General features: G+C 32.5%; 2 protein-coding genes across 2 annotated transcripts; one reads left to right on the top strand and one right to left on the bottom strand.

Moving 5' to 3' along the window:
- The first annotated feature begins 43 nt into the window (after positions 1-43).
- On the top strand, positions 44-5885 carry LOC134699932 (biogenesis of lysosome-related organelles complex 1 subunit 5-like). Its single transcript, XM_063561331.1, has 5 exons — positions 44-113; positions 2562-2644; positions 3521-3650; positions 4850-4902; positions 5645-5885. The coding sequence occupies exons 1-5, from the start codon at positions 89-91 to the stop codon at positions 5822-5824; spliced, it is 471 nt and encodes a 156-aa protein (XP_063417401.1). The 5' UTR covers positions 44-88; the 3' UTR covers positions 5825-5885.
- Positions 5886-10439: 4554 nt separating this feature from the next.
- LOC134699958 (uncharacterized) lies at positions 10440-20345 on the bottom strand. Its single transcript, XM_063561360.1, has 5 exons — positions 20249-20345; positions 16318-16378; positions 14749-14892; positions 13582-13812; positions 10440-10845 (listed from the first exon to the last, which is right to left on the bottom strand). The coding sequence occupies exons 2-5, from the start codon at positions 16343-16345 to the stop codon at positions 10811-10813; spliced, it is 438 nt and encodes a 145-aa protein (XP_063417430.1). The 5' UTR covers positions 16346-16378; positions 20249-20345; the 3' UTR covers positions 10440-10810.
- Between the last annotated feature and the right edge of the window lie 4991 nt (positions 20346-25336).

Here is a 25336-nt window from a genome sequence, read left to right as displayed (position 1 = left end):
AGCGTTTGAAAAAGGCTACTTTTATTCTTATTGTAAAGAAATATTTGACGTTGATACAACAAAAAGTGGGCGGGGCTTTCTCTAAAACATGATTGACCAAACAATTTTTAAAGGTAACTTTATCTGTTTTTGTCTTATTGAGATCGTGTTACATGTTTGCCTTTTTGAACATTTGTTTACCAGTGAGTGGGAAACCTTACGTTGAGACTTTATTGAAGAGGGACAGTCAAACTCGTAAATCGAAAATAAACTGAAAACACCATGGTTAGAAATGAAAATTACAAGCAATAGTACACATGCCACTACATCGAAATCTAAAGAATAAGCAACATGAACCCCACCAAAGACTAGGGGTGATCTCATTTGCTCTGGAAGGGTAAGCAGATCCTGAAACACATGTGGCACCCATCCTGTTGCTCATGTTATAACAAATCCGGTAAAAGTCTAATTCAGTAGGTCACATTCATGAAAGGAAAGGGGATTTTAGTTACAATGTAAGGAACATATTATCCAGTATCATCTGTGAAAACGGTTAAAATTACTTACAATTACAATAATTGACAATGGCTCATACAACTAGTTTACAAATAGTAATGATCATGATGATGCAGCAATTAAACAATACTACATGTACATAGAATACCAATAGGCATATTTGGAACAATGAAATGTGCAGTTATAAATATATCAATATATATAGGTTAATTTATAAGAATACACTACTGACCATGCTGACATAAGTATATTGTATGTTATCATGTTATAGCTTCAAAATGTTCATATTACTCATTTATAAGGACATTTTTCCTTAATTCAAATGTTTAATTAATAAAAGATGATATTAATCTAAGTGTTTTTCTAGACTTGCTATTAAGTATTCTAATGCAACAATGTTTGTAACGTTCATTTTGATTTGATAACGTCACTTTCTTACATGGCATCAATTGACAATGGATGCTATGGGACGTACATGCAAGTGCAGACTGCATACATGACATATTTTAAATGCATGTTTTAATGTTGTTTTCTGTCAGTTTCATTAGAATAGAGATAAGAATATTGTATTTTAAGCTCCGATGGCATCAATTTGGGATTTGATGGTCGCAAATACCCGTTTACTGTCTCTGCTAACGCGAAGCCAGTAAATCATTTTATGGGACATAAAAACATTTTTGTCAGGAAATTATTCTTATCAAGAGTAATATGAAACTGTAAATTTGCATGGGGTTGTCTGTAAGTTTTTGATTACAGGCAAAGATCAGTGGGGTTATCTCACGATCAGGGTCAAGATTAATTACTAGTATGATTGTTCAACGATATTTAATTGACCAATGAGGATTAGGCGCATGTTATCTCTTCACATGTGTTTAGATTAGCCAGCATTCTCGCAATTGCACTGAATGCTAGAGGACGCCATTTTAGTTTTCTCAAGAAAAGTGAAGATTTTTAATTTCCCACCCACCTACTCCCTTGATTTTTTAACAGATTTATATTCATAGGTATTATTTTTTAAATTAAAATTTTGAATTTCATATGCTGATGATTTCAATCTTTTATTGTACTATATTTATTTGTTTATATATTTTGTAATTTAGTTATTGAGGGTGGCGGTATTTATTCCCCACCTTTGCAAATTATTGTCATTTATTCAGTTTTGGTGTATTACATAATTGTTCATAACATTCAGTTGTATTATGTTTTTATGGTTTCTGAATAAATGACCTTTATCGCAAACCTTGTGTTAGATATTTTGCAAATGAACTCGAATCCTTGGAGCATTTCCTTCTCACGTCATCAGTTTAAAAGAAAAATTTGGCTGACAAAAAACTTAATTTGCGACCATCAAATCCCCAATTGATGCCGTCGGAGCTGAAAATCCAATACAGTTATCTTCTAAGTAGTTTGATATATTCATCCTCTATATTTGATAATAGAAAAATATGTAAATGATATGATGAGAATTTTATTAATGAATCAATACAAGACTGGGACATTGTGTGAGGATATTTTTTAATCCTAGCTGCACATCTGTATTCAAAATCCAATGCTGAGACCTCTGTTAAGTTTTAGAGTCATTAAAATCTGCTGCAACTTTAATATGTTGACTTTTCATGAACTTTAGTAATACCATTCACTAACAAGGAATACCAGTCTTTGCTTAGGCTAAAAAAATATGCATGTGTTTCCTTTAAAACGTGTTGAAAAAAATAGGGTATGAAGGTATAGTCAATTTTATTTAATTTACGGACATTTTTTAACTGGTTATCACTAGGTTACAGTCTGACTTTAACGGTGCTTGATCTAAAAAAGCATAAAAAGTTTTAGGCTAAAGACACACAAATTAGGGTAGGTACAGTGTAGGGTTAGCACGTGTTATAAATTTTTTGCCTCAATAATTTCTACAGGCATATCATCCCCACAAACTAAAATTTATGTCAAAAGTTTATTGTTAACATTGGATAACTTGTTTCAAATTATAATTTGATAAATGATTCCTGAATTTGAAATAAAAAAATGCAATATTATTGTATTAATGTATGTTTTTCATAATTAAACCATAGATGTGAATGAGATCCATGCAAGGTTATTGGACCACAGACCAGTGTTACAAGGGCATATCAACCACTTTGTACAAGAATTTGAGGTGGGTATGTTTTAGAATCCTGTTCATCACAGATCAGATCTCAAGGGAGTTACTACCATGACTACTGTAAATTCAGAAATGAATGTGAGATTTTTATTAATTATTGAGAATAATGATGGGTGAGTTTAGCAATGATAGGAACTCACATTCAAACAACTGAAAAATATAAACCTAGGCTAGGATGAAATTTAAAAAAAAAGCAGGATAGGAGTTTTGAGTTTAAAAAGAAAAGGAAGGATGAGCTACTTCATAAAAAGTGTCATGATGAAAATTTATGTATAAAAAAAAAGGGTATGTAATTAAAGTAACAAAAAAAGGCAGGACCAAATAGAGTAAATAATAAATATTTAGAAAGAACAGAGACTACATGGCCAACATTTTTTAGTCTAGCCCTGTGAGACTCTCCTTTAAAGGCCTAGAAGACACCAATAACCTAAGGCAGCAACCATTTGATTTTCAGGGGGGGCTATGTTTTTTTTGGGAAAAAAAAGTTTGTTTTCAATTTTTGGTGAAAAAAAATAATTTGTTTTGAACCCTGAGAAAAAAAAAATGTTTGTTTCACCCTCAGCTGCCACTATATTTAATGCTAAAATTGAAAAAAAAAGTTTGTTTTCGGTTTGTCGCCAAAAAAATAGATTGTTCTTCACCGAAGGCGAAAAAAAAAGTTTGCACAGAAAAAAAAACCATAGCCCCCCCCCAGAAAAATGGTTGCTGCCTAATTAGTTCTGAACTATTGTCAGGATCTGGACAACATGGACAATATATATATACATTTATTAGGGATCTTTCAATGACTGCCCACATCTTAATCTGTAAAATAGTAAAAGTGTAATATCCGACTCAGATGAGTTATCTATTTTATTTTGCTTTTTTTAGGATAAAAGACAAAACAGGGAACCAGAGAGGTTAGAAAAAGTTTTAGACAATGTTAAAGAAATGAACGAGAAACTGATCCCGGAGAGTCTAAAAGCTATGCAGGTCTTTTTACCTGATGTTTCTGCCAAAGGTATGGCAAACAACAAAATTGTATCTTTTACAAAGGAAAATAATGTTAGAGCAGGAAAAAATCTATAAATTTTTTTTTTAAAAAACAACAGTTTGTGTCATACTTTTTTCAGGCAGGTAGGTACGGCAGGCAAAATGAAACAATTTGAATTTAATATTCTGCCTTACTTCACAAAAATTTTGCAATCTCATTAACTTTTACCATTAATTGGTAATTTTTTATTTACCAATAAAATTGAGAATGGAAATGGGGAATGTGCCAAAGAGACAACAACCCGACCATAGAGCAGACAACAGCAGAAGGTCACCAACAGGTCTTCAATGCAAAGAAAAATGTGTCCTTCAGCTGGCCCCTAAACAAATATATACTAGTTCAGTGATAATGAACGCCATACTAAACTCCAAATTGTGCACAAGAAACTAAAAGTTAAAATAATACAAGACTAACAAAGGCCTAGAGGCTACATTATTTTCTAAATTATCAAGGTGTTCAGTATGTATAGTGGGTAGCATTCAAAATTGTAGAAATCATATGTATTCAAAATAAACATGCTTATATTTTGATAGTTATATTTCTCTTAGCCATTTTTTAATGCATGTACAATGATGTAAGGGATGATAATTAACTTGAAATGGAAAATTGAAATGAAGAATGAAGTGTCAAAGAGATAACAGCCAAATGCCACCAATAGGTCTTCAATGCAGAAAGAAAATCCCACACCCAGATCTGGGCCTCAGCTGGCCCCTAAATAAAAATGTGTACTATTTAAGATTTATGGCAGTCATTCCGGAGTTATGGGACTTTGACATATCATACACTAACTTGAAATAAAATAGGGAGATGTGGTGTGATGGCAATAAGACAACTATCTATCCATTAACTGATCCAGAGGGGGGATTTGGTTTGGGGGGTTGGAACGCTGGGGATTTGGTTCCGGGGGTTGGAACCCCCCCTTTTTTTGGACAATCAATGCATTTGAAAGGGAGCATATAGTTGGAACCCCCTTTTTAAAATGGCTGGATCTGCCCCTGCTATTAGAGTTCAAATGAAAAAGGTATAAGCAATTCACATATTATTTAGGTCCCCATACAGCCTTCAAATATGAGGGGAAAAAACATGACATTTACATATAGATAGATTTAAAGTCTGGTTTTTCTAAATGAAATATATAGTTGTAATCTTTCTTTTTTTTATTTCAGTAAAAGTTGCAACAGAAATGTGCAGAAAAATAGAAGATGGTGAAATACTTGAGGTAAACTAGTTTCTAACCTCTATATCATTCTTAAGTTGTCTGGTGGAGAGGTTTCTCATTGGCAAGCATATCTTTCTATTTTAATACCAAATATGGGAGATAACTCTACTTGAACAGATTATTTCCTACCTTGTGGTGTATTAAAAAGTAACTATCAAACTAAGTAAAAACAAAACAATCAATGATCCCTCCAAAGATTCACTTACCATTTGAACAAATGTGAAATTAGTAGATATACTTTATTTACCATAACTCTAAATGTTGGTAATGTTATTAATACATTTACTTATAGTGATTTGATATACATCAAAATATTGTTAGAGTTCTTGGAGTACACACACATGACACATGAAACATTGCACAGTGAAACAAGGAATTTTAACTTAGATAATAAGATGCCCAATCCACACTATTATTTTCTATGTTCAATGGACTGTGAAAATGGGGTAAAAACAATAATTTGCATTAAAATGTACTAAATTACAAGTTGATTGGACTTCGACTTCATCAAAACCTATTTCAACCAAATATTTTAACCTGAAGTGGTACAGACGGACGGACGGACGGACAGATGAACAGACAGATTAACAAACGAACTGACGCACAGACCAGAAAACATAATGCCCATAAATGGGTCTTAAAAATATAATTAAAAAGCTATCAACCTGCTTAGTAACACACTCAGAATTGTAAATATACCTTTTTTTTGCAAAATCCATTGTGATATTTTTATTCATTGTAGAATAAACAGCTGTTACAGAACAGAGCATCAAGGAAAGAGAGATGGGATGAGTTTCTAAAGAAACAGTATCATAATTGTGATGAGATTGATACAGATTTTAATCAGCAAGTGGAACGTCTCAAAACACATTATGAAGACTTAGAGGATAAGTTAGGATACTCAACCATGGCAAGCGCATGACACAAACAGATATTTGTTCTTTATTATATTGTTAATTTATTATTAAAATTAAAATGTTGAATTTTTTAAACACTATGTTGTGTGACATTTTACAGATGTTGTTATATGAAGGTTTATCATTTCCATATTCTTTATTTTTTTATAAATAAAGATAAGAAGATGTGGCATGAGTGCCAATGAGACAACTCTCCATTCAAGTCACAATTTGTAAAGGTAAACCATTGTAGGTCAAAATATGGTCTTCAACAAGGAGAATACTGTTATATATATCTTTGACACATTCCCCATTTCTATCTTAATTTTATTGATTACCTCCCTTACACTGCTTGAAAATAATGTATTAAGAAATGATGATTGTCCTGAGATGATTAGCTGTAAAAAAAAATTTAAGGTACTATAATTAATTAATATTAATATTAACCATGACTATGGCATTTTATATTTTTATATTTTATGATGTATTTAAATGAGTAGTTATTGTTGCAAACTCCTTCATAAATTTGAATTGAGATTATTTTTGGAAGAAAGCAGAGGTAAAATAAATTGGAAGGGGGGTACAATTATTTCAATTCAGATTTCCGAAATTAAAAAGAAAATTTCTTCAACAAAATTTTTAAGGAGGGGATTGATATTCAACAGCATAGTGTATTGCAAAAGCAAAAAAAAAAAAATTTAAGTTCATTAGAACACATTCATTCTGTGTCAAAAACCTATGCTGTGTCAGAAACCTATGCTGTGTCAACTATTTAGTCACAATCCAAATTCAGAGCTAAATCCAGCTTGAATGTTATGTCAATACTTTCCCCAACTGTTCAGGGTTTGACCTCTGCGGTCGTATAAAGCTGGGCCCAATGGAACATCCGGTTCTCTTTTATCATGTTTATATATATATATATTATGTCACACTATCTCTATTCTGTAAGCTCTAAGGCAGCAACCATTTGATTTTCGGGGGAGGGGGGGCTATGTTTTTTTTTTGGACAATTTTTTTTTTGCGAGAAGTTGAAAACATTTTTTTTCTTTCAATTTTAGCATTACATATAGGGGCAGCTGAGGGTGAAACAAACACATTTTTTTTTATCAGAATCAAAAACAAATTATTTTTTTCTCTCCAAAAACTGGAAACAAACTTTTTTTCCAAAAAAAGACATAGCCCCAGCACCCCCCACCCCCACCCCCAGAAAATCAAATGGTTGCTGCCTAACCAAACTCTCATATATAAATGCCTGATCATTGAATTGAAGGAGGTTCTGTCATATTGCAAATTGAGTAATTTGTTTATATTATTGTATTAAAAGTTGGATGGAATTGTTTTCAAAACAGTACATTGTAATAACTTGTATTTTTATAGCATTATTTGTATTTGAATGTACAGTATTTGTTGTCACCTAGTTCCATACAATGAGAACCACTGAGTGTTTGGAAGGAATTTTTACTGTTTAGCACATAATTATAAAGGTGTTTGGCTCGCCAGTGACATATTAGTTGCAGTATGTGAGACATTCATATTACTATCTTGTGGCAGTTGGAGCGTAAACTATTTGTATAAAGCTTTATATTTCAGAAGGTAGAAGATCTGGATGCTTCATATGTTTTATGCAGATACTGTATGTTATAAGGTTACTGTCATATGCCCATTATCATTGACCTCATTATAAGTGCCCCTTACGTGATTAGGTCTGTTTCACAGATACAAGCAGCAGGTCAACTATATGTGGTGTATGGAATGATTGTAAGGGGTACATGTCAGACTGGCAGATTTTATCTGACCTTGACCTCATTTTATTGTTCATTGTTAATTTTTATCGAGCCTGCGACTTTTGTTGCAGCTCGACATAGGATTGTGATCTGTGGGCAACAGTGGCAACGGCAGCGGTGAAATTAACTTCTTCATTTTAAGAAGGTGGAAGACCTGGATGCTTCATACTATGTTTATAGATGCCTCATGTTACGAAGTTTCCGTCTGTCACACCTCCATTGTCATTGACCTCGTTTTCCTGCTTCAGTGACGACTCGAAAAAGATGTTAAGATTTTTTGTAATGTTAATTTCTCTCTTATTATGAGTAAAAGTCTAACTTTATTTGGTATGTGCATACCTTGCAAGGTCCTCATGGCCGTCAGACAGTTTTCACCTGACCTCAACCTCATTTTAAGGATCAGTGAACATGGATAAGTTTTGGTGGCCAAGTCCATATCTCAGATACTTTAAGAAATACATGTAGGTCTAGTATATTTGGTGTATATATCAACCTAGAAGGTGTCATCTGACATTGACCTCATTTTCATGGTTTAGTGGTTATAGTTAAGGTTTATTTGTGTTTTGCTCTGTTTTTCTTATATTGTATGCAATAGGTCTACTATATGGGCAGAATCAATTTGCGCCAATTGCAGTTTTGAAAAGGTATCAATTGCGCCACTCTCTTTTATTTTGATGGTATTAATTGCGCAAATAAATGGAATGAAATTGCGCCAGATTTACCTGTAAATATTTTTTACCCATATCATACATTTAATTAACCTTTCCTCTTAAGATTTAAATTAACACTCATCAAATTAAAGAAAATTCACCAAAAAATAAGTTGTTGAGTAGTAAAATATTTTTTCACAAGTCAAAATGTCTCAGTAATATACTCTGATATATTCAAGAAAATAGAGTCTGATAGAGGAAAACCCCTTTCATCAATGTTAAAGAACACAAATTCGGTCTAGCAATTGTAGGTTATTCACAGATGAATCATGTACAATTATTGTGAGTGAAGAATTAGATCATATTCATGAAACAAATAACGTCAAATTCTGAGAACTGCGTTCAAAAGAAAAGCAACCGATATGTTGTCAGAGCGACTTTCAAAATTGAAGAAGAAAATTTAGTAAAGAAAGATTTAAACAAGTGCGTCAGTCAACGTATATAGAGAGAAGAAAATTGCCTCCGGCTCAACCTAAAAATCAAGCAGAATTTTAAAGAATATTAGATGATATTGGTGTTGTTAGTTACAAACAAAGATGATGAATTTGTATTGTGTAACGATCCACAAAGCGGGTTTATTATAGGATGCGAGGCTAAATTAAAATGTCTATGTACAATATCAGAGGAATTTGTAAAACTTGTGTCTGATCCTTTTGTCATTTTGAACAATAAAATAGGTTTAAACTATAAACTATAGAGGAATTTTAAGTCAAACATTAAGTTGTCATATATGAAAAAAAAAATAGAATTGGCGCAATTAGATGATTATTTTATTGGCGCAAATGACACCTATAGTTTTGAAAATTAGGTGGCGCAAAAGAAGTATTGGCGCAATTAAGTTGTGGCGCAAATGAGTTACTTTTTGGCGCAAAAAGATATCGCCCTACTATATTTGGTGTATGAAATGATTGCATGGTGTTCCTGTCCAACTGACAGGTGTGATCTGACCGTGACCTATTTTTTCATGGTTTTTTGGTCAAAGTTAAGTTTTTGAGGTTTATCTTTTTTTCTAAAAGTATATGCAACATGTCAACTATATTTGGTGTATGGAAATATTTTGTTTACGTTTTTGAGTTTTGCGGTCTGTTTTTCTTAAACTATAAGCAATAGGTCAACTATATTTGTTGTATGGAGGTATTGTGAGCTGTAAATGTCTGCCTGGTATGGTAATCTGACCTTGACCTCATTTTCATGGTTCATTGGTCAATGTTTAGATTTCTTGGTTGGTTAAGTCTATTTCTTAGAAAGCCTAAGCAATAGGTCAACTATATTAAGTGTATTGATGAGTGTAAGATGCACATGTATTTCTCGTTTTCTTGGATTATGTTAAGTTTATGTGACAGTTGTAGTAAAGCTTTATATTTAGGACTATCAACATAATATCAATGGTTAGTAAAGAATGCGAGACATTTCAGCGTGCGCACTGTTGTTCTTTTTTTTTTGTATCTGATTTTCAAGCATTATAAGCAATAGGTCAACTATATAGTGTATGGAATGATTGTTAAGTGTACATGTCTGTTTAGCTAAAAGATACTGCATTCTAGTAGTCTGTTGTTATTATGTATTATTGTCATTTTATTTATTTCCTTTTGTTACATCTTCTGACATCGGACTCGGACTTCTCTTGAACTGAATTTTAATGTGCGTATTGTTATGCGTTCACTTTCTACATAGGCTAGAGGTATAGGGGGAGGGTTGAGATCTCACATGATAACATGTTTAACCCCGCCGCAATTTTGCGCCTGTCCCAAGTCAGGAGCCTCTGGCCTTTGTTAGTCTTGTATGATTTTTAATTTTAGTTTCTTGTGTATAATTTGGAGTTTAGTATGACGTCCATTATCACTGTACTAGTATACATATTTTTTAAGGGGCAAGCTGAAGGACACCTACGGGTGCGGGAGTTTCTCGCTAAATTGAAGACCCATTGGTGGCCTTCGGCTGTTGTCTGCTCTATGCTCGGGTTGTTGTCGCTTTGACACATTCCCCATTTCATTTCTCAATTTTATTCTGGTAAGAAGTTTCATTATTCAAAATATTGACCCTTTACATTTCTTGCAGTCTTTCTATTTGAATTACACAGTAGTCAGATGGCTTTTTTATGCATGGTCAGTTCAACAGTAAAAAAAAGATATTTTATGGCAATACTATTTATTATTCTAGTCTCCATGACCTAATAGAACAATGAAATAACATAATATTCAGAATACTTTTAAACCTTTGCTATAAAATGATGATACGTGTGTTCAGTTTATACAATCTTGATGCATCTTTGGACTCACCAGTTTTAAAAATGGTGAGTCCATACGTATTTTCTTGAGTCCAGGACTCATGAACTCACCTAATTGAGAATCATGGACCATATATGTAGTTAATGAAGTAAGAAGTTGAGAAATGCTTTTATACAAAATCATACACGTTTACGCTCTCATGCATACAATATATCAAACCCACCCAACATATGACCATGCCGATTAGAAATTGAATACATGCACCACTATCTAGTCGAATTCATACACCACTATCCATCATGTCCTCTGTAAACATTCAAAAATTCTGAAAAGAAAACAAAACATATTGTAATACTGACAGACACGAAAACCAGGCATATGACCATTTTAAGATATGACAACAACTGGAAAAGTTAACAAATGAGTGTCGGCCAAATCTACAGTACCTCAAACAGACTCTGTTTAGTACCAACATGACGGCTGTCAGTCACACGAATATTGCTTTGCAATTCGGTTAGACATTTGTTTTCTTTTTGTCTGCTTAGATGTGTCAAGCAATGAATTAGAATTTTGAGCCACTAAGTCTATTACACAAGTTATAAAGTTATAAACAGGAATTTGATCAAGGTACATTTCTTGAAAAATTAGGAAACAGTCGGATCGGTTCGGGTCATAACAACAAAAATGTAATGCAGTCATTAACAATAATCGAACTAAATCCCAAAGCTAACCAAAGAGGACAATACATTCAACACTAACTGGTTGTTCAAATACTATCGTATGTATCGGGAAGGATGTTAGTGTGTTCAATTAATATATATATATGTTACAGTAAATAGGTGAAATTAGGAATTACATGTAATTACTAAAATTTAGGAATTACAGGTAATTCCCGATGCTCTTAGTAAATACAAGTAATTCCTGAAACGACCCAGTTATTACCAGTAATTACTAATTTTAAAATGAGTTTTTACACCTATTTACTGACTGCTAAAACAATGTTGTATTATGGTCAGATGATCAAAAGTTATGGTAATACTAACTAGAAGATCAGTTAGTACTCTAAAAATATTGAATGGTTGATTTGTTTTAAAAATATCTTGAATAAATATTGACTTTCAAATATTTGGTTAAATCAGAGTTACCTTAGTTTTAATCCAAAATGTTTAAAGTTGAGCATTATACAGATCATTTTTGACCAATTTCAGCAGACATGGAAATCAGAAATGGAAAATTCTCCCAAAACATTATGTTTTAACTTTAAAAAATCAAAGTGCTGGATAGCACCTCTGGAAAGTTTGCAACTGTAGCTGTGTATTATTACAAAAAGGTTATAGACGTGTATTATTTCAAATATGTATTTCATCACAGCTTTGATGTTTTAAACTAAACCATTGTCTCATCAGTAAGGATAAAAAAATCACGTTTTTTATGTTTATCATAAAAAGTTTTGATATTTTCTCATGATTACAACCTTAAGCTGTAGATCTAAAATAATGAAAAATACATTCAGAAAGCTCTGTTAATTTCTTTAAGTACCATGTCAACTTCAAGGGCCTGTGAATTAGTATTTTTCTATTGGTTTAGGTCCTTCACATTTGTTTTTAGTAAATTAACACGCAAGTTTTTTGTTTGATTGAATTGTTCCACATGTGTCATATCCGGAGGGGCCTTTTAAAGCTTTCTACATGTATATGGTACAAACATTTCTCATTTTTGACAACCTTTATTGTGGCCTATAGTTATTAATACATTTTCATTCTTTGAACTCTTTTGGATAGCATTGGTTCTTTGCAAAAAAATATGCATCCTTACTTATAAATAGTTACAGTAACTTAAATCAATACAACTGTAAAAAAAAGTGAATTTATATTATAGGCTTTTATCAAAAATAGGGAACATGTCCATGGGACTCAAATGATGCCCTCGCTAGCATTAACGTTATAAACTCAAGAACACTACCAAAATTTTTACTTGATCTGAATTATGGGTTAATAAACATTGTGTATTCATCCTAATTATACAGTATTGCGCAATAGAATTGTAAGATCTTGGCATTTGTTTTCTGTCAGAAACCTATTTGTTATGTCAACAATTTGATCGCGATCCAAATTCAGAGCTGTATCAGGCTTGAATGTTGTGTCCATACTTGTCCCAACTGTTCAACTTCAGGGTTCGACTTCTGCGGTCGTATAAAGCGGTGCCCTGTGGAGCATCTGGTTCCATTTAACAAGGCACAACCCTAGAGCAGTAAAAATAAATCCCTCAAAATTCAAACTTGATCAATGTTCATAAGTAATATAGGAAACAAAGGATTTTTTTACAAACTTTACTTCCGGATATTATCTTATGATCATAAACATTTAGCTTTTGTCCAAGATTGGTAGAAATCCAGGATATTTGGGGAAAGTTATTTTAGAGTTTTAAACCACAGTGCATGATTGAGATTTTAGTTTAACAAAATTATGAAAATTAATTTTGGATTGATATCATTGTCTTACATGCATATATTTACGGAGTTTCAAAACAACCATTTTCCAGTTTCAATTCACAAACACTAAAGAATATGCACTTTTGATGTGCCTTATATTCCTACATCCTTAAGTAAGCTCCCTTAAAATCCCTACCCCTTTAATTTCTTATTTGGTATCTTGAATTATGTTTTTAATTTTAAAACAAAAATATCAAGTTAGTAAATAGCTGTAAAAATGACCAAAAAAATCAGTAATTACCAGTAATCACTGAAACAACTAGTAAATACATGTAATTACTAAATTGGCAAGTAATTTCAGGTATTTACTGAAATGTTTAGTAATTACTTGTAATTCCTAATTTCACCTATTTACTGTAACATATATATATATATTGGATTCAGATTTCAGATTGATGCTGTTTTGTCATAATGACCAATATACACTTATTGGAATTTCAAGCTAAAAATATATATAGAAACAATTAAAAGCATTGTATTTGGGCCTTCATGAAAATACACTTTTACCTTGTGAGTGTAACAAAAATAACGCAAGGTAGCATACGTGGTAAATAGTATCTGAAAACCTACCTTCAAACGACATTTTCCCATCATTATCAGTGTCAGCTTCTTCCATAAGTTCTTTGGCTTCCGCTTTTGATACTTTTAATGAAGATACTATTTCCGGAACTGTCACTTTGCCGTCACCGTCCACGTCCATAGATTGGAATATTTTTCGTGCTGCGTTAACTTCTTCTGTATCTCCTTGAATAAAGGTTGTAATCATCCTCTCAAATTCAGGATAATTTATAAAACCATCACCTAGAATGTATCAGCATACACATTTTATTCATGACTTTGATTTTTGTTTGCTTATTTGAAATCTTGTGAACCTGCAAGTTAGTTACTACATGTCACTGTATTGTCTTCAACAATGAGCAAAACCGATATTATACACCGAACTATACTTGAAAAGACCCCGAGAAAACAAATGTAAAACTTCTAAAATGAAAATATTAACAGCCTGATTTATTTTCAACGTCAGTAGATATAAGAAGATGTGGTATATAAGTGCCAATGAGACAACTCTCCATCCAAATAACAATTTATAAATGTAAACCATTATAGGTCAATGTATGGCCTTCAACACGGAGCCTTGGCTTACACCGATCCATAAGCTATAAAGGGCCCCAAAATTACTAGTGTAAAACCATTCAAACGGGAAAACCAATGGTCTAATCTATATAAAAAACGAGAAACACGTATGAATTGTAGAAAAATATATTGTAAACTCTGTATACTATACTTTGACAGTTTTGACGACAAAACCGACAACTCTACCCACAAGCATTTGTTTCTATCCATACGAAGGTCGACTATCCATATAAGTTAGTCGACCTTCGTATGGATAGAAACAAGTGCCTGTGACTCGACCCCCTTCCTCCGGCACAAAAAATAAAATGAAATAAAATAAATTGTGGTAGTCTCAGGTGCCACACGGAAGGGAAGGCAAATCTGCTTTACGTGTATTACACTTCATATTGCTCATGGAAAATACGAATTCGTAGATCGATTTTGGAAGTCTAATTCTGTTAAGTTACAATTGAGGAAATTTTTTTCTCTCTAACATTGAACATTTCAATAATTTACATAACCCTTATATTTCAATTCGGAACTGGTGGTCGCTCGCGAGGACATGTACAGTAACCGGTAGAGGGCGCAAATTTCTCGAGTTATAAAAAGAGTTTTATACTGTACCGTTATCATCCAGCTCCCCCATCATCTGTTTGATCTGATCCATGCTGAACTCTATTCCTATACGTTTAGAAGCTCTCCTGACCTCTGCTACAGAGACACGGCCATCACCATTCTCATCCATAGCACGATATGTCTTTTTTATAGCTTTAAAATCAAAACGTTGAAATTAGTATATGTAAGAAAAGGTTAGGGAATAGTTCTTTGTTTCAGAATATAATGCATATCGTCTTGAGTTTTTTTAAAGCGTACATCAAATAGCTTTGATTGGTTAACATCGTTCTCAAAAAGACACAATTATCATCGAAAAAAAGTAATTTGTATTATGATGTCACGTGACACACAATGCCACATGCTATATTACCCCAAGTCGATAGATTCTGAGACGGAAAAGATAGCAGCAGCATTTTATAGATTATCAAATACATGTTTCTCTAATAGGATTCTTTGGTTGGTTGAGGTTTGCCTAACGCCCATGCAGTGGCAAATATTTCATGCATGTTAAGGACTTAATCATCCAGCAAGAAGGCGGAAAATTTGCACTGTAATTAGGAAAAACATATGTAACGATCTCAGAGTTACTTAAGTCTTTTTATTGTGATATTGAAGCATCAAACTTCTTTTTTACAATTTGTTCAAAGTGTTGCTATAGATTATGAAAACTTGAGATAAACTGCAAACTTGGATTTTTAAAACGATGTATAATATAAGATCAAGATTTTAGACAAAGCCAAAAGCTAGAAGATATGTGTAGTTAAATTGTGTCATTTTATCAATTTGAAGGAGTTAATTGTCAATTAGACAGCAACTAAACAACAACAGAAACCTAACGATATATAAATACATGTAACACGACATTCAACATAATTTCTATTATGTGTAACAATCAGTCTAAATCAGTTGCGAGAGCAATAAAACAAATTTACGATCACCATTCTGACAACATGCTCATTTTACTTTAAACTTAACACAATTGTAAGATTTAAAAAAAATTAAGCTACCTTTCGATTTGAAAAGATAAGTGATTATTCATTTATATATGAGTAACTTGAACCAGAATTCAGTCTAATATGTACATGTGTTCTTGCGTTTGCTTCAGTTAAATTACAATCGCCCTTGCAAGTTTTGATGGGGTTCGTGTTCGTCAGTCTTCAGTTTTCTATGTTGAATTGTGTGTAGTATTGTTTGTTTGTCTGTCTGTCTGTATTTTTCTTTTTAGCCATGGCGTTGTCAGTTTATTTGGACTTTTGAATGTCCCTTTGATATCATTTGCCTCTCTATTTCAAACATTACGCTATTGGTTGGATTGTTCAAAGTTCCAAGTGAGAGGTTTAGCTAGCTATAAAATTGGGTTCAACCCACTATTTTCTACATAAGAAATTCATGTACCAATGTCAAAATATGACCATTGTTATTCATAAGTTTGATGTGTTTGAGCTTTTGATTTTGCCATTTGATTATGGACTTTCCTTTTCTTTTATGAATTTTCCTCGGAGTTCAGTTTTTTTGTGATTTTACTTTTGAAAAAAAATATGTCATGAGCAAATAAATATCATGGCAACTGCAACCTACCATCACGTGCCTCTTTCGGTAATTCCATCGAACTGATGTTTGGTCCTACAGGAACACAATACTGTAACAAAAATGATAATATACAAGGTCAATTTAAATAAACTCATGAATATGCAGATACATGTACTAATTAGCAAAATAAGCTTACAGATTCTCATTATTATATTGCACTGAATATTAAATATTAATGAAACTTACATTGAACTTACTGTAGATAGCTTAACCCTTTTCGGTTCCTTTTTTGTTGTTGTTGTATTTGTTGTACTATAATACCACTTTCCCTGCTAAGGGGTCAACTATTTGGGGTTGTTTTTTTGTTAGGGGGGATGCTAGATGATTTGAGAAGTGAATATTTAGGTCAGGCTTGTAAGAAAAGGAGAATGTCCGTCGGCAGGAAAAAAAACATAATGTTTATTTTTCAATCCAACGAATTGCAGGAATTTTTTTTTGTTCATTTGGGAAATAGCCACAAAAATATAAAACTTGGTTAAAATTTTAAATTTCAAATCATAATTGTCTGGACTCACAATAATTCACTTCAATATTCACTTTTTTAACATTTATTTACCTCGTTTATATAATTATTATATACTAGGCATAGGTATATACAGGGTGTTGCAAGATTCTTGAAAAAGGGGAAGGGTAAAAAGAAAGAATTAGTGAATTTAATTAGTCGTGCGATTTATGCTAAAAATGGAAGTTTTCGAATAAAAGGGGGACAACGCCATCTAGTACCCCGCCCCACCCCTCTGACTCAATCTGTCACTGATATTAATGATACAAACGGTCATAGCAAAAATTTACTGTACCCTTTATTTAGATAATCCAAATTGAAAGTGTTAAATTTCGCACTGTTCAGAAGATCAAACAATCAAGAGAGAGCTGTTATAAGATTATTTCAGATTAGTAATAATCCGTGCAGACAAAGCCAATAAGTGTACAATCCGTACTTATAATACATGTTTAAATTGATTATTCCAAAGTATGTTTTCAAAAGGGTCACACTCAGTTTAAAAATAAAAATAAAACAGTCAAGAAACAAATCGCTTCATTCAGGCATTATATTAAAATTGAGAATGGAAATGGGGAGTGTGTCAAAGACAATAGAAAAAAACAACAGCAGAAGGTCACCAACAGGTCTTCAATGTAGCAAGCAATTTCCGCAACCGGAGGCGTCCTTCGGTTGGCCCCTAAACAAATATATACTTTTTCAGTTGTTTGGTTAAATGATGTGACATTAGAATTTATATCGATATGTTTATCCCCGCGACATGATATAATTCCCTGTTTCAAGTCAGGAGGGTTTATTTATTTATTTTGGTATCAGTGGTTTTCGTTTGTTGATGTATATCATAATTGTTTATCGTTTAGTCTATTTTACATAAAATTGGCAGTTAGTTCAGCCTGAATTCCCGAAAAAAAATAATTATCATAAATCATTATTCTTTTGCGGATCCCGAAAAATTGGTTATTAATGCCCGAGCTCCGGTAGTTGTTATCCCGAATCCCACAAAAAATGTCCTTTTGCCTCTCACTTTTATGAGACTTAAATGTATAAGGCAAAGACGTATTGTAAATTTAGTCGTAAATAAGAATTATTGTAATCTGTAATCCAATACGGGACAGCACAGATTTAAGTGAATTATTAAACAAAATACAAAAAAACACACTACTTTCTAGTATGTTCTTTTGACACGATTTGGTGGTGTTACATCTTACATAGTCAATCCAAATCATTTTACAATGAATTTCTCTGTGCTAGGGATCATCTAACACATTCAGTGCAGCGGGATTTTTTTTTATATCTGTGTTGAAAGCTACACTGTTACTCTAAGATGATACATTAAAAAATATCATTCACCTGTAATTTTGTCTGTACAAACGGCGCAATGGAGAAAAATAATCGGCGATATCGTTGGAAGTGCAAATCGGCGAAAATGCAAAACGCCGAAAAGAAGCTTTCTTTAAAAGCAGTTTTTTTTTTTTTTTATTAATACGGTCAATTAAACATTGGATTTTACAGTCAGCTTAAACAGAGGGTATCGAGTTTTAATCCTTATTTGTTTAACCAGGTCAAACATTTATTTAACAGTCAGATATAATTCCATCGAAACACACAAAAGTAGTACTACGAAGTCTATTTAGTGTAAAAATATTTATTTTTCTACATAAAAGAATTAAGAAATAACATTTTACTTTTGTTTTGTCCAGAGGCGGATTAAGGGGGGGGGGAGTATTACCGCCCCCCTTTTTTCGGAAAAAATTGTTTGCTGATATAGGGAATCATTGAAGCGTGACTGGAGCGGGCCCCCTCTTAGGTCAGTCGATCAGTGGGCCCCAACTTATGAAAATTTCTGGATCCGCCACTGTTGTCTAACATTTTAAGTTGACTTTAAAAGAAAAAATGAAATTGAAACAGGAAACGATTTAGAACTCATATCAATACGTCATAGCAGTATTATATTATATTAGTATGACTTTGAGTAACACCGAAAGATCCTTTGATGTGCTTTCATGCTTCATTTTTGTTATTTTATTCAAAGATTATATGACGTTAAAATGTATATCTTGTCCTGCAATAAACAAAATACTCTCAAAAGTATTTTAGTCAAACTGATAGGTTTTTTTTTCTATATCAAATTATATATATATAGTAACGATACTTTATTACAATTAAGAAGTGGCAGTTGGATTTGGTCAAGCTTGTCATAAGACAATAACAATCAAAACCAAAGAGTAAACAAAGACTCAAAAAACCAAAGGATATTACATCATCAGTTGTAAATAATAAATAAGAAGCAAGACGAACTCCACTAAAAACCGGGAGTGAAATCAGGTGCTCCTGAAGGGTAAGCATTTCCTGTACCGTATAGGACACCCGTCGTGTTATTTCTTGGTTCAATTCGGTAATGATGATTCATACGATTCATTAGAGATATCCTGCCTATAATACATAAGGAGATTTGGTATGATTGCCAAAAAGACATTATCCACCAGAGTTAAAAAAAAAAAAAAAAAAAAAAAAGGGACGAAAGATACCAAAGGGACAGTCAAACTCATAAATCTAAAACAAACTGACAACGCCATGGCTAAAAATGAAAAAGACAAACAGAAAAACAATAGTACACATGACACAACATAGAAAACTAAAGAATAAACAACACGAATCCCACCAAAAACTAGGGGTGATCTCAATAAGGTGGTAGTAAGCAATACTAGATCAACGAAGCCTTCAACAACGTGAAAACCCCATACCGGCTTTAAGACCCCGATATGAAAAATTTGAAACAGTTTGAACGAGAAAACAGATGCAATCTTTTTTAAAAAAAGCATCCAATCAACATGACAATTGACAATTTTAGAAATACGAGAAGACTGACGATATAAGTTGTTTATATATACGTAATATATAATTGGCCTTTGCGCTATCTGTTATAGTAGTTTATTGGGTCGTTTGAAGTCAAGCAAATGTGATAACAAGTATTAAAAACACCGATTCCATAGGTAGATACAGTAAGAGGAAGTCTATACCACTGACAAGTCCAAACGCTTAAACAATTCCAGTCGACTGGTAAACACTTACTCCTAAGTAAACATGGTACAGACATCTTCCGAAGAAAAATGCAGGTTTGACTTCGGGAAAGTTCGGAGAGCTGATAACCTTGCTCTGGAACTCGAATGTGTGCATGTGTTTATTTGTTCCGAGTAGTGCCGATCTCGTATTGCATGTTATTCTAAACTCTTCTGATCTTTACATACCATTCAAATTCGATATTTAATTTCATGAATTTAAATTGCAATGCAATCCAGTAGAACTTTGATTTTAATTTAATCCAGTAGAACTTACCTTAAGATACTATCGTGTTTCACAGTTGTAATTAAAACAATCTTATAATTTATAATTCCTTATTTGATAACTATTTGTGATCACCTGAACTTGGTCTATATTAAAGATTTGATGAGGTTCAGGAGTGACGTAACAAATTATGAAACCAATAAGACTGTAATAGCAAAGCACACCATACACGTTCCGAGATAATAACTATTATATTCAAGATTGACAACTTGACCTCAGTGTCTTATATACAAATGTTCTTTAACAAAATATATACATACATTTATAATTGACATTATTATAGTTATTTAAATTCATAAAAATATTTTCATAAAGTATTGTTGGTTCTTTAAGTGTTCATATACTGGGTGTCAGAGTAATAACCAATTACGAATTGATAATATTGAGGGTCTCGATGCTTGTTCCTTCATATCTGTATGTTTTACCCTTTTTATGTCATTATGGCACCCTCAACGGAGTTGGGGTGACATATTGTTATTGTTCGTTTCTTTTTTTCTTATTATTTTTATTCTTCCACACTTTTTTGTCCAAGCTATTTCTCGGAATTGGCTTGAACAATATTGGTGGAACTATACCATAATGTAGACAAGAACATTCTATAGTGCAGTGGGGTATGGCACCGTCAAGATGGCTGCCGTTACCATGGAAACGAAACAAATGTGAAAAAATTCAGTTTTTTGTTTTGGTGAACTATTTGGAGACTATTTAACTCAGAATCATTATATTTTAATACAATGTAGGTGCCCACTATCTACAGGTGTTGGATGATTTTGGCACTCATTGGAACTACTGTGTTGCCATGGAAACTACTCAAAAAAATTCAAAAATCTCAAAATGTTCCAAACTTAATGAAACTTCACAGTAACGATGAGCAACATTGGAAAATGTGGAATTTGGCGTTGGAATTTCCAAAATCGCTCTTGTTACCATGGAAACAATGCAAAAAGGTCAAAACTTTGAATTTTCACAGAACATTCTAGAACATCAATGTTTAATTTATTCTAGAGACATTAAATGGTATATGATTGTAGAGGGAAAAAATTGCAGCGGGGGTTTGACTTTGTAATATTCAAAATGGCCGCCGTTACCATGGAAACAGCAAAAATACAAAAAAACTTCAAAATGCTTCAAATTTATTGAAACTTATAACAAATGTTGCTCAGCTAATGTAGACTTGACTTTTGAGTTTGGAATTTCCAAAATGGCCGCCGTAACCATGGCAACCGCTCAACTGGCAATAGGGGAAGGGTGCCATCCGCTATTGCTTGCAATCGCAAATCTAGTTTTTTATTATTCTTGTATTTTTCTCAATATTCTTTATAATTTACAGAATGTGGGCTTACATCACTGTCCCGGATAAGTGGGTGGGTTGGCGGCGTCAAACGTTTTCCAAGCCACCTATGATGTGAACATGTCTTAAATCTGATCCTGAAATTAGTTGTTGTCATATCTATTTTGTCATAAATTAGGCCGTTAGCTTTCTCAATTGTATTGTTTCATATGTTTCAGGTAGAGCCTTTTAAAGCTGACTATACAGTATTATTCATTCTCCATATTTCTATTTCATAAATTTGTCTATCCTCTTCCCGACGTTGAGACAATTAAAAAAATAAACTTAGGACCAAATCAAATCTATAAGTTTAAGAAGCATAGATAAAGTGGACAAAGAATACGAAAAAAATAGAAAAGAGAGGCGAAAGATACCAAAGAGATATATATTCAAACCAAAAAAGTAAAAAAAAAAAAATGAACATGCAATGAAAAAAAAATTCGAAAAATGACGAAAAGACATGCAACAATCTAAGAAAAAATAACATAGAAAATAAAAACTGAACAACACAAAAACCATAAAGAAACTGACGGGTTATCAAAAGCGCTTAGGTATTAATAACAGATCCTGTGCGTTTTTTGGCGTATTTAAAAAATTTAAACCTGATGCTTTCTGTTATCTATTAATCATGTGTTTCTTTGTCTAATAGGTTCTCCTATTTATTTGAATTGTAGTCCTGTAATATTAGGTTGTCATTTCAATGTAATGTTAAACATAGCCATTAAAGTGCGAGGTTTGGCATGCCACAAAACAAGGTTCAACCCACCATTTTCTCCTTTTAAAAAATGTCCTGTACCAAGTCAGGAATACGGCCATTGTTATATTATTGTTCGTTTCTGTGTGTGTTACATTTTAACGTTGCGTCGTTTGTTTTCTCTTATTTCTGAATGTAAATTCACATTGCGATAAGACGTGTCACGGTACTTGTATATCCCAAATTCATGTTTTTGATTTTGATGTTATATTTGTTATTCTTGTGTGATTTTGTCTGATGCCTGTGTGTGTTACATTTTAAGAGCCTGTCCATGAGAAAACCATGCAAAATAGTCCGGAATCAATATTTGCCAATCTTTATGAAATATTGTTTGTAGGTAAACCTTACCACAACTACTGTAAATAAATATAATGTTTTGATCTGATTTATATATCTTGGCCGTAGGGGGCGCCACCTGTAATTTGGAAATTTTCGTATGAAAACCAATAGAAAATACACAAAATAAGCATATTTTGAAACAATATTTAATATATTCATAAACAAATCATCAACAAAAGTGGCATCAATTGTAAAACATAATACAAAGACCTTTTCATAGCCATATCTGCCATTTAAAAAAATTGAAGTTACCCAAGGGCAGATAACTCTGTAAATTTTGCAATTTTCCAAATTTCCTATTTTCTAAAAAATGCCAAAGTTCATAGGGTTGTATATACTAAGATAACACTTTTATTTCTTTCTTTTTGCTTTTTTTACAATAATTCAAGTCTTACTTGCTACCATATAACAGGTTTTGCTTTGCATTTGAATATTAAAAAAAATATTTCCAATCTACTATCCCCCCTTTTTTTTAAACCTGAAAAATTGATAAAATTCCAGATTCAATAAAGCAAACCGTGACTTATTAAAAATGGACACTGGAAGTGGGGTTTTACTCAGATTATACAAGAGATTAAATTAAATAGAATAATTCTTTTAAAATATCTTGGTGGGCATGGACAATTAAAAATCATGGTGTTACTGGTTGGCAACAAATTTGAGCAAAAGCAAAATAAATAAATGACACACTTTTTGAAAAATAATAATTCTACCAGATATTAAAATTGGGTCTACATGAAAATTAATAAAAAGCAGACTACATAGAAATAATAAACACACAGTTTTTAGAAAATGAAGTTTGGTTGCTTAAAGATGGTAGGGGAGAGGGTGGCTAAACATCATTTTTTGCCTGAAAAAAACCAAATTATTTTCTCTGAAAGTACTTTCTCAAATATTGCTGAATTTTAAATAGAAAATAAATAGATTGATATGATAAGATTTTAATACAAACTTATTGTGATAATGTATTTACAGATTTTAGAACAGTTCTATCAAAAAGGGAGATAACTTATCATATGGAGGTTAAATAGAACAAATGAACAAGTTTCAGAAATAAAGTAACCCCTTTGTTGCAACATATTTTGAAAAAAAAATCATGAATAGTTATTTTTTCCTTGCTTAAATTTATAGCTAACTTGTTTTTACTAAAGCAGAAAAAGCTGTTTTCTATAAAAAAAAAAAAAACACAAAAAAACATTAATTAACAACTACATGTCTATCTGATATCACTCGCCCCTCTTCTACAGAAAGTATGATTTTTTAATATGAAAAACATAAGTGACCCCAAAATTGTATTACGAGTTTTTGTTTTTCCCTAAATGTAGCATTGGCTCATTAACAGGTTAAATATTATACTCCCCAGTGCCTTAATGTAAAACTGTTTTCAGTTTACAATGCTATGGTCTTGGATCCATAACCAACAGCCTGATGGTAAGTGAGGCAAGAAATAAATTCAATGAAATGCATTACTCTTGGCATGCTCAATCTGGAACGGTAGACCTTTGGTGGATTTATTAATTGTCCTGGAAATGTTAGTGTTGCATGTCTTCGGGCAGCATCAATTTTAAAAACACTCTGTCCTGGTACCAGTTCCATTAATCTTTCCTTTGTATATGCTTTTTTGCAAATAGGGATAAAATTTGCATCTGACTTAATCTTTTGTTCTGCTGTTGATAGGATGCAATCAATGCTTCAGTCATTGTGTCAGGTTTGTCTTCTTTTAATGATATCCACTTCTTGCACACATCCTTCAAAAGATTATTGTCTTGACCTGGTGCAACATACTGTGCAATCAGCTGGATAGCTTCTGTAATAATTTTGGTATACTATGAGGATGAACTTTTTGAGAGGCTAGTCCATGGCAACTGTAGCTGCGAATTTGGTGCTGGAAAATTTCTGGAAAGCATTTTTATTCAGTGCAGCATTGAAAATATCCCTTGGGGCCATGTTTTCTTCTTCCCAATCAGAGGTTGTGGTCTGGGAAAATGTCTGAGTGGAAAGTCACATTCTGATTCTGAAAATAAATAAATTATAATGTTTTTTTAGAATTTTGGTACACTTTGAAATCTTTGAACCCTTTGAACCATTATGTAGACCAACTTATTTGAAAACATTAGACCCAAAATTAAAAATCTAAATACACAGTAAGATTCGGCATATCAAAGAACCCCTATAATTTAATATTTGATGATTCAAACAAAATTTAATATTGGACCCTTTTGACCTCAATGTGGACCAATTTGATAAAGGGCCAAAAATCTTAATACATGGTTCGATTCAGTATATCAAAGCATTCAAGAATAAAACCCCATTGAAATTGGCCAAGAAATAAGCAATTTATATAAAGCATTATAAAAGTATTGTTTTTCATCTTTTTGGCCCCTTTTTAGCCACTATTTCCTAACAGTTTGGACCATAATACCCAGAAAATCAATCCCAACCTTCCTTTTTTGCTATGGAACTTTGTGGTATAATTTCTTAAAATCCATACACTTACACAAAAGTTGTTGTCTGAATAACTAGAGAAATCATTATTTGGACCCCTTTTTATCCCCTTAATTCCTAAAACTGTTAGAAATATATATGTAACCCCCAAAATCAATACCAACCATCCTTTTTTGGTTTCAAACTTTGTGTTTAGATTTTATAGAGATCCATTCACTCAAACTAAGGTTGTTGTCCAGAAACTAAGTGTCTGCAAGCGTGATACCATTATACGAATTAAAATTTTGTTAACTGT

This window comes from Mytilus trossulus, unplaced genomic scaffold (genome assembly GCF_036588685.1).
Source record: "Mytilus trossulus isolate FHL-02 unplaced genomic scaffold, PNRI_Mtr1.1.1.hap1 h1tg000103l__unscaffolded, whole genome shotgun sequence".
Taxonomy (NCBI): domain Eukaryota; kingdom Metazoa; phylum Mollusca; class Bivalvia; order Mytilida; family Mytilidae; genus Mytilus; species Mytilus trossulus.
This window is presented reverse-complemented; position numbering and strand designations above follow the sequence as displayed.

Bases quoted from the DNA above. Each gene is read 5' to 3' on its own strand.
- LOC134699932 (XM_063561331.1), top strand. From the start codon at position 89: ATGATTGACCAAACAATTTTTAAAG. The intron at 114-2,561 runs GTAACTTTATCT...ATTAAACCATAG, and splicing joins TGACCAAACAATTTTTAAAG to ATGTGAATGAGATCCATGCA. The intron at 4,903-5,644 runs GTAAACTAGTTT...TATTCATTGTAG, and splicing joins AAGATGGTGAAATACTTGAG to AATAAACAGCTGTTACAGAA.
- LOC134699958 (XM_063561360.1), bottom strand. From the start codon at position 16,345: ATGGAATTACCGAAAGAGGCACGTGATG. The intron at 13,813-14,748 runs GTACAGTATAAA...GATACATTCTAG, and splicing joins GGGGGAGCTGGATGATAACG to GTGATGGTTTTATAAATTAT. The intron at 10,846-13,581 runs GTAGGTTTTCAG...TTTTCTTTTCAG, and splicing joins TGGGAAAATGTCGTTTGAAG to AATTTTTGAATGTTTACAGA.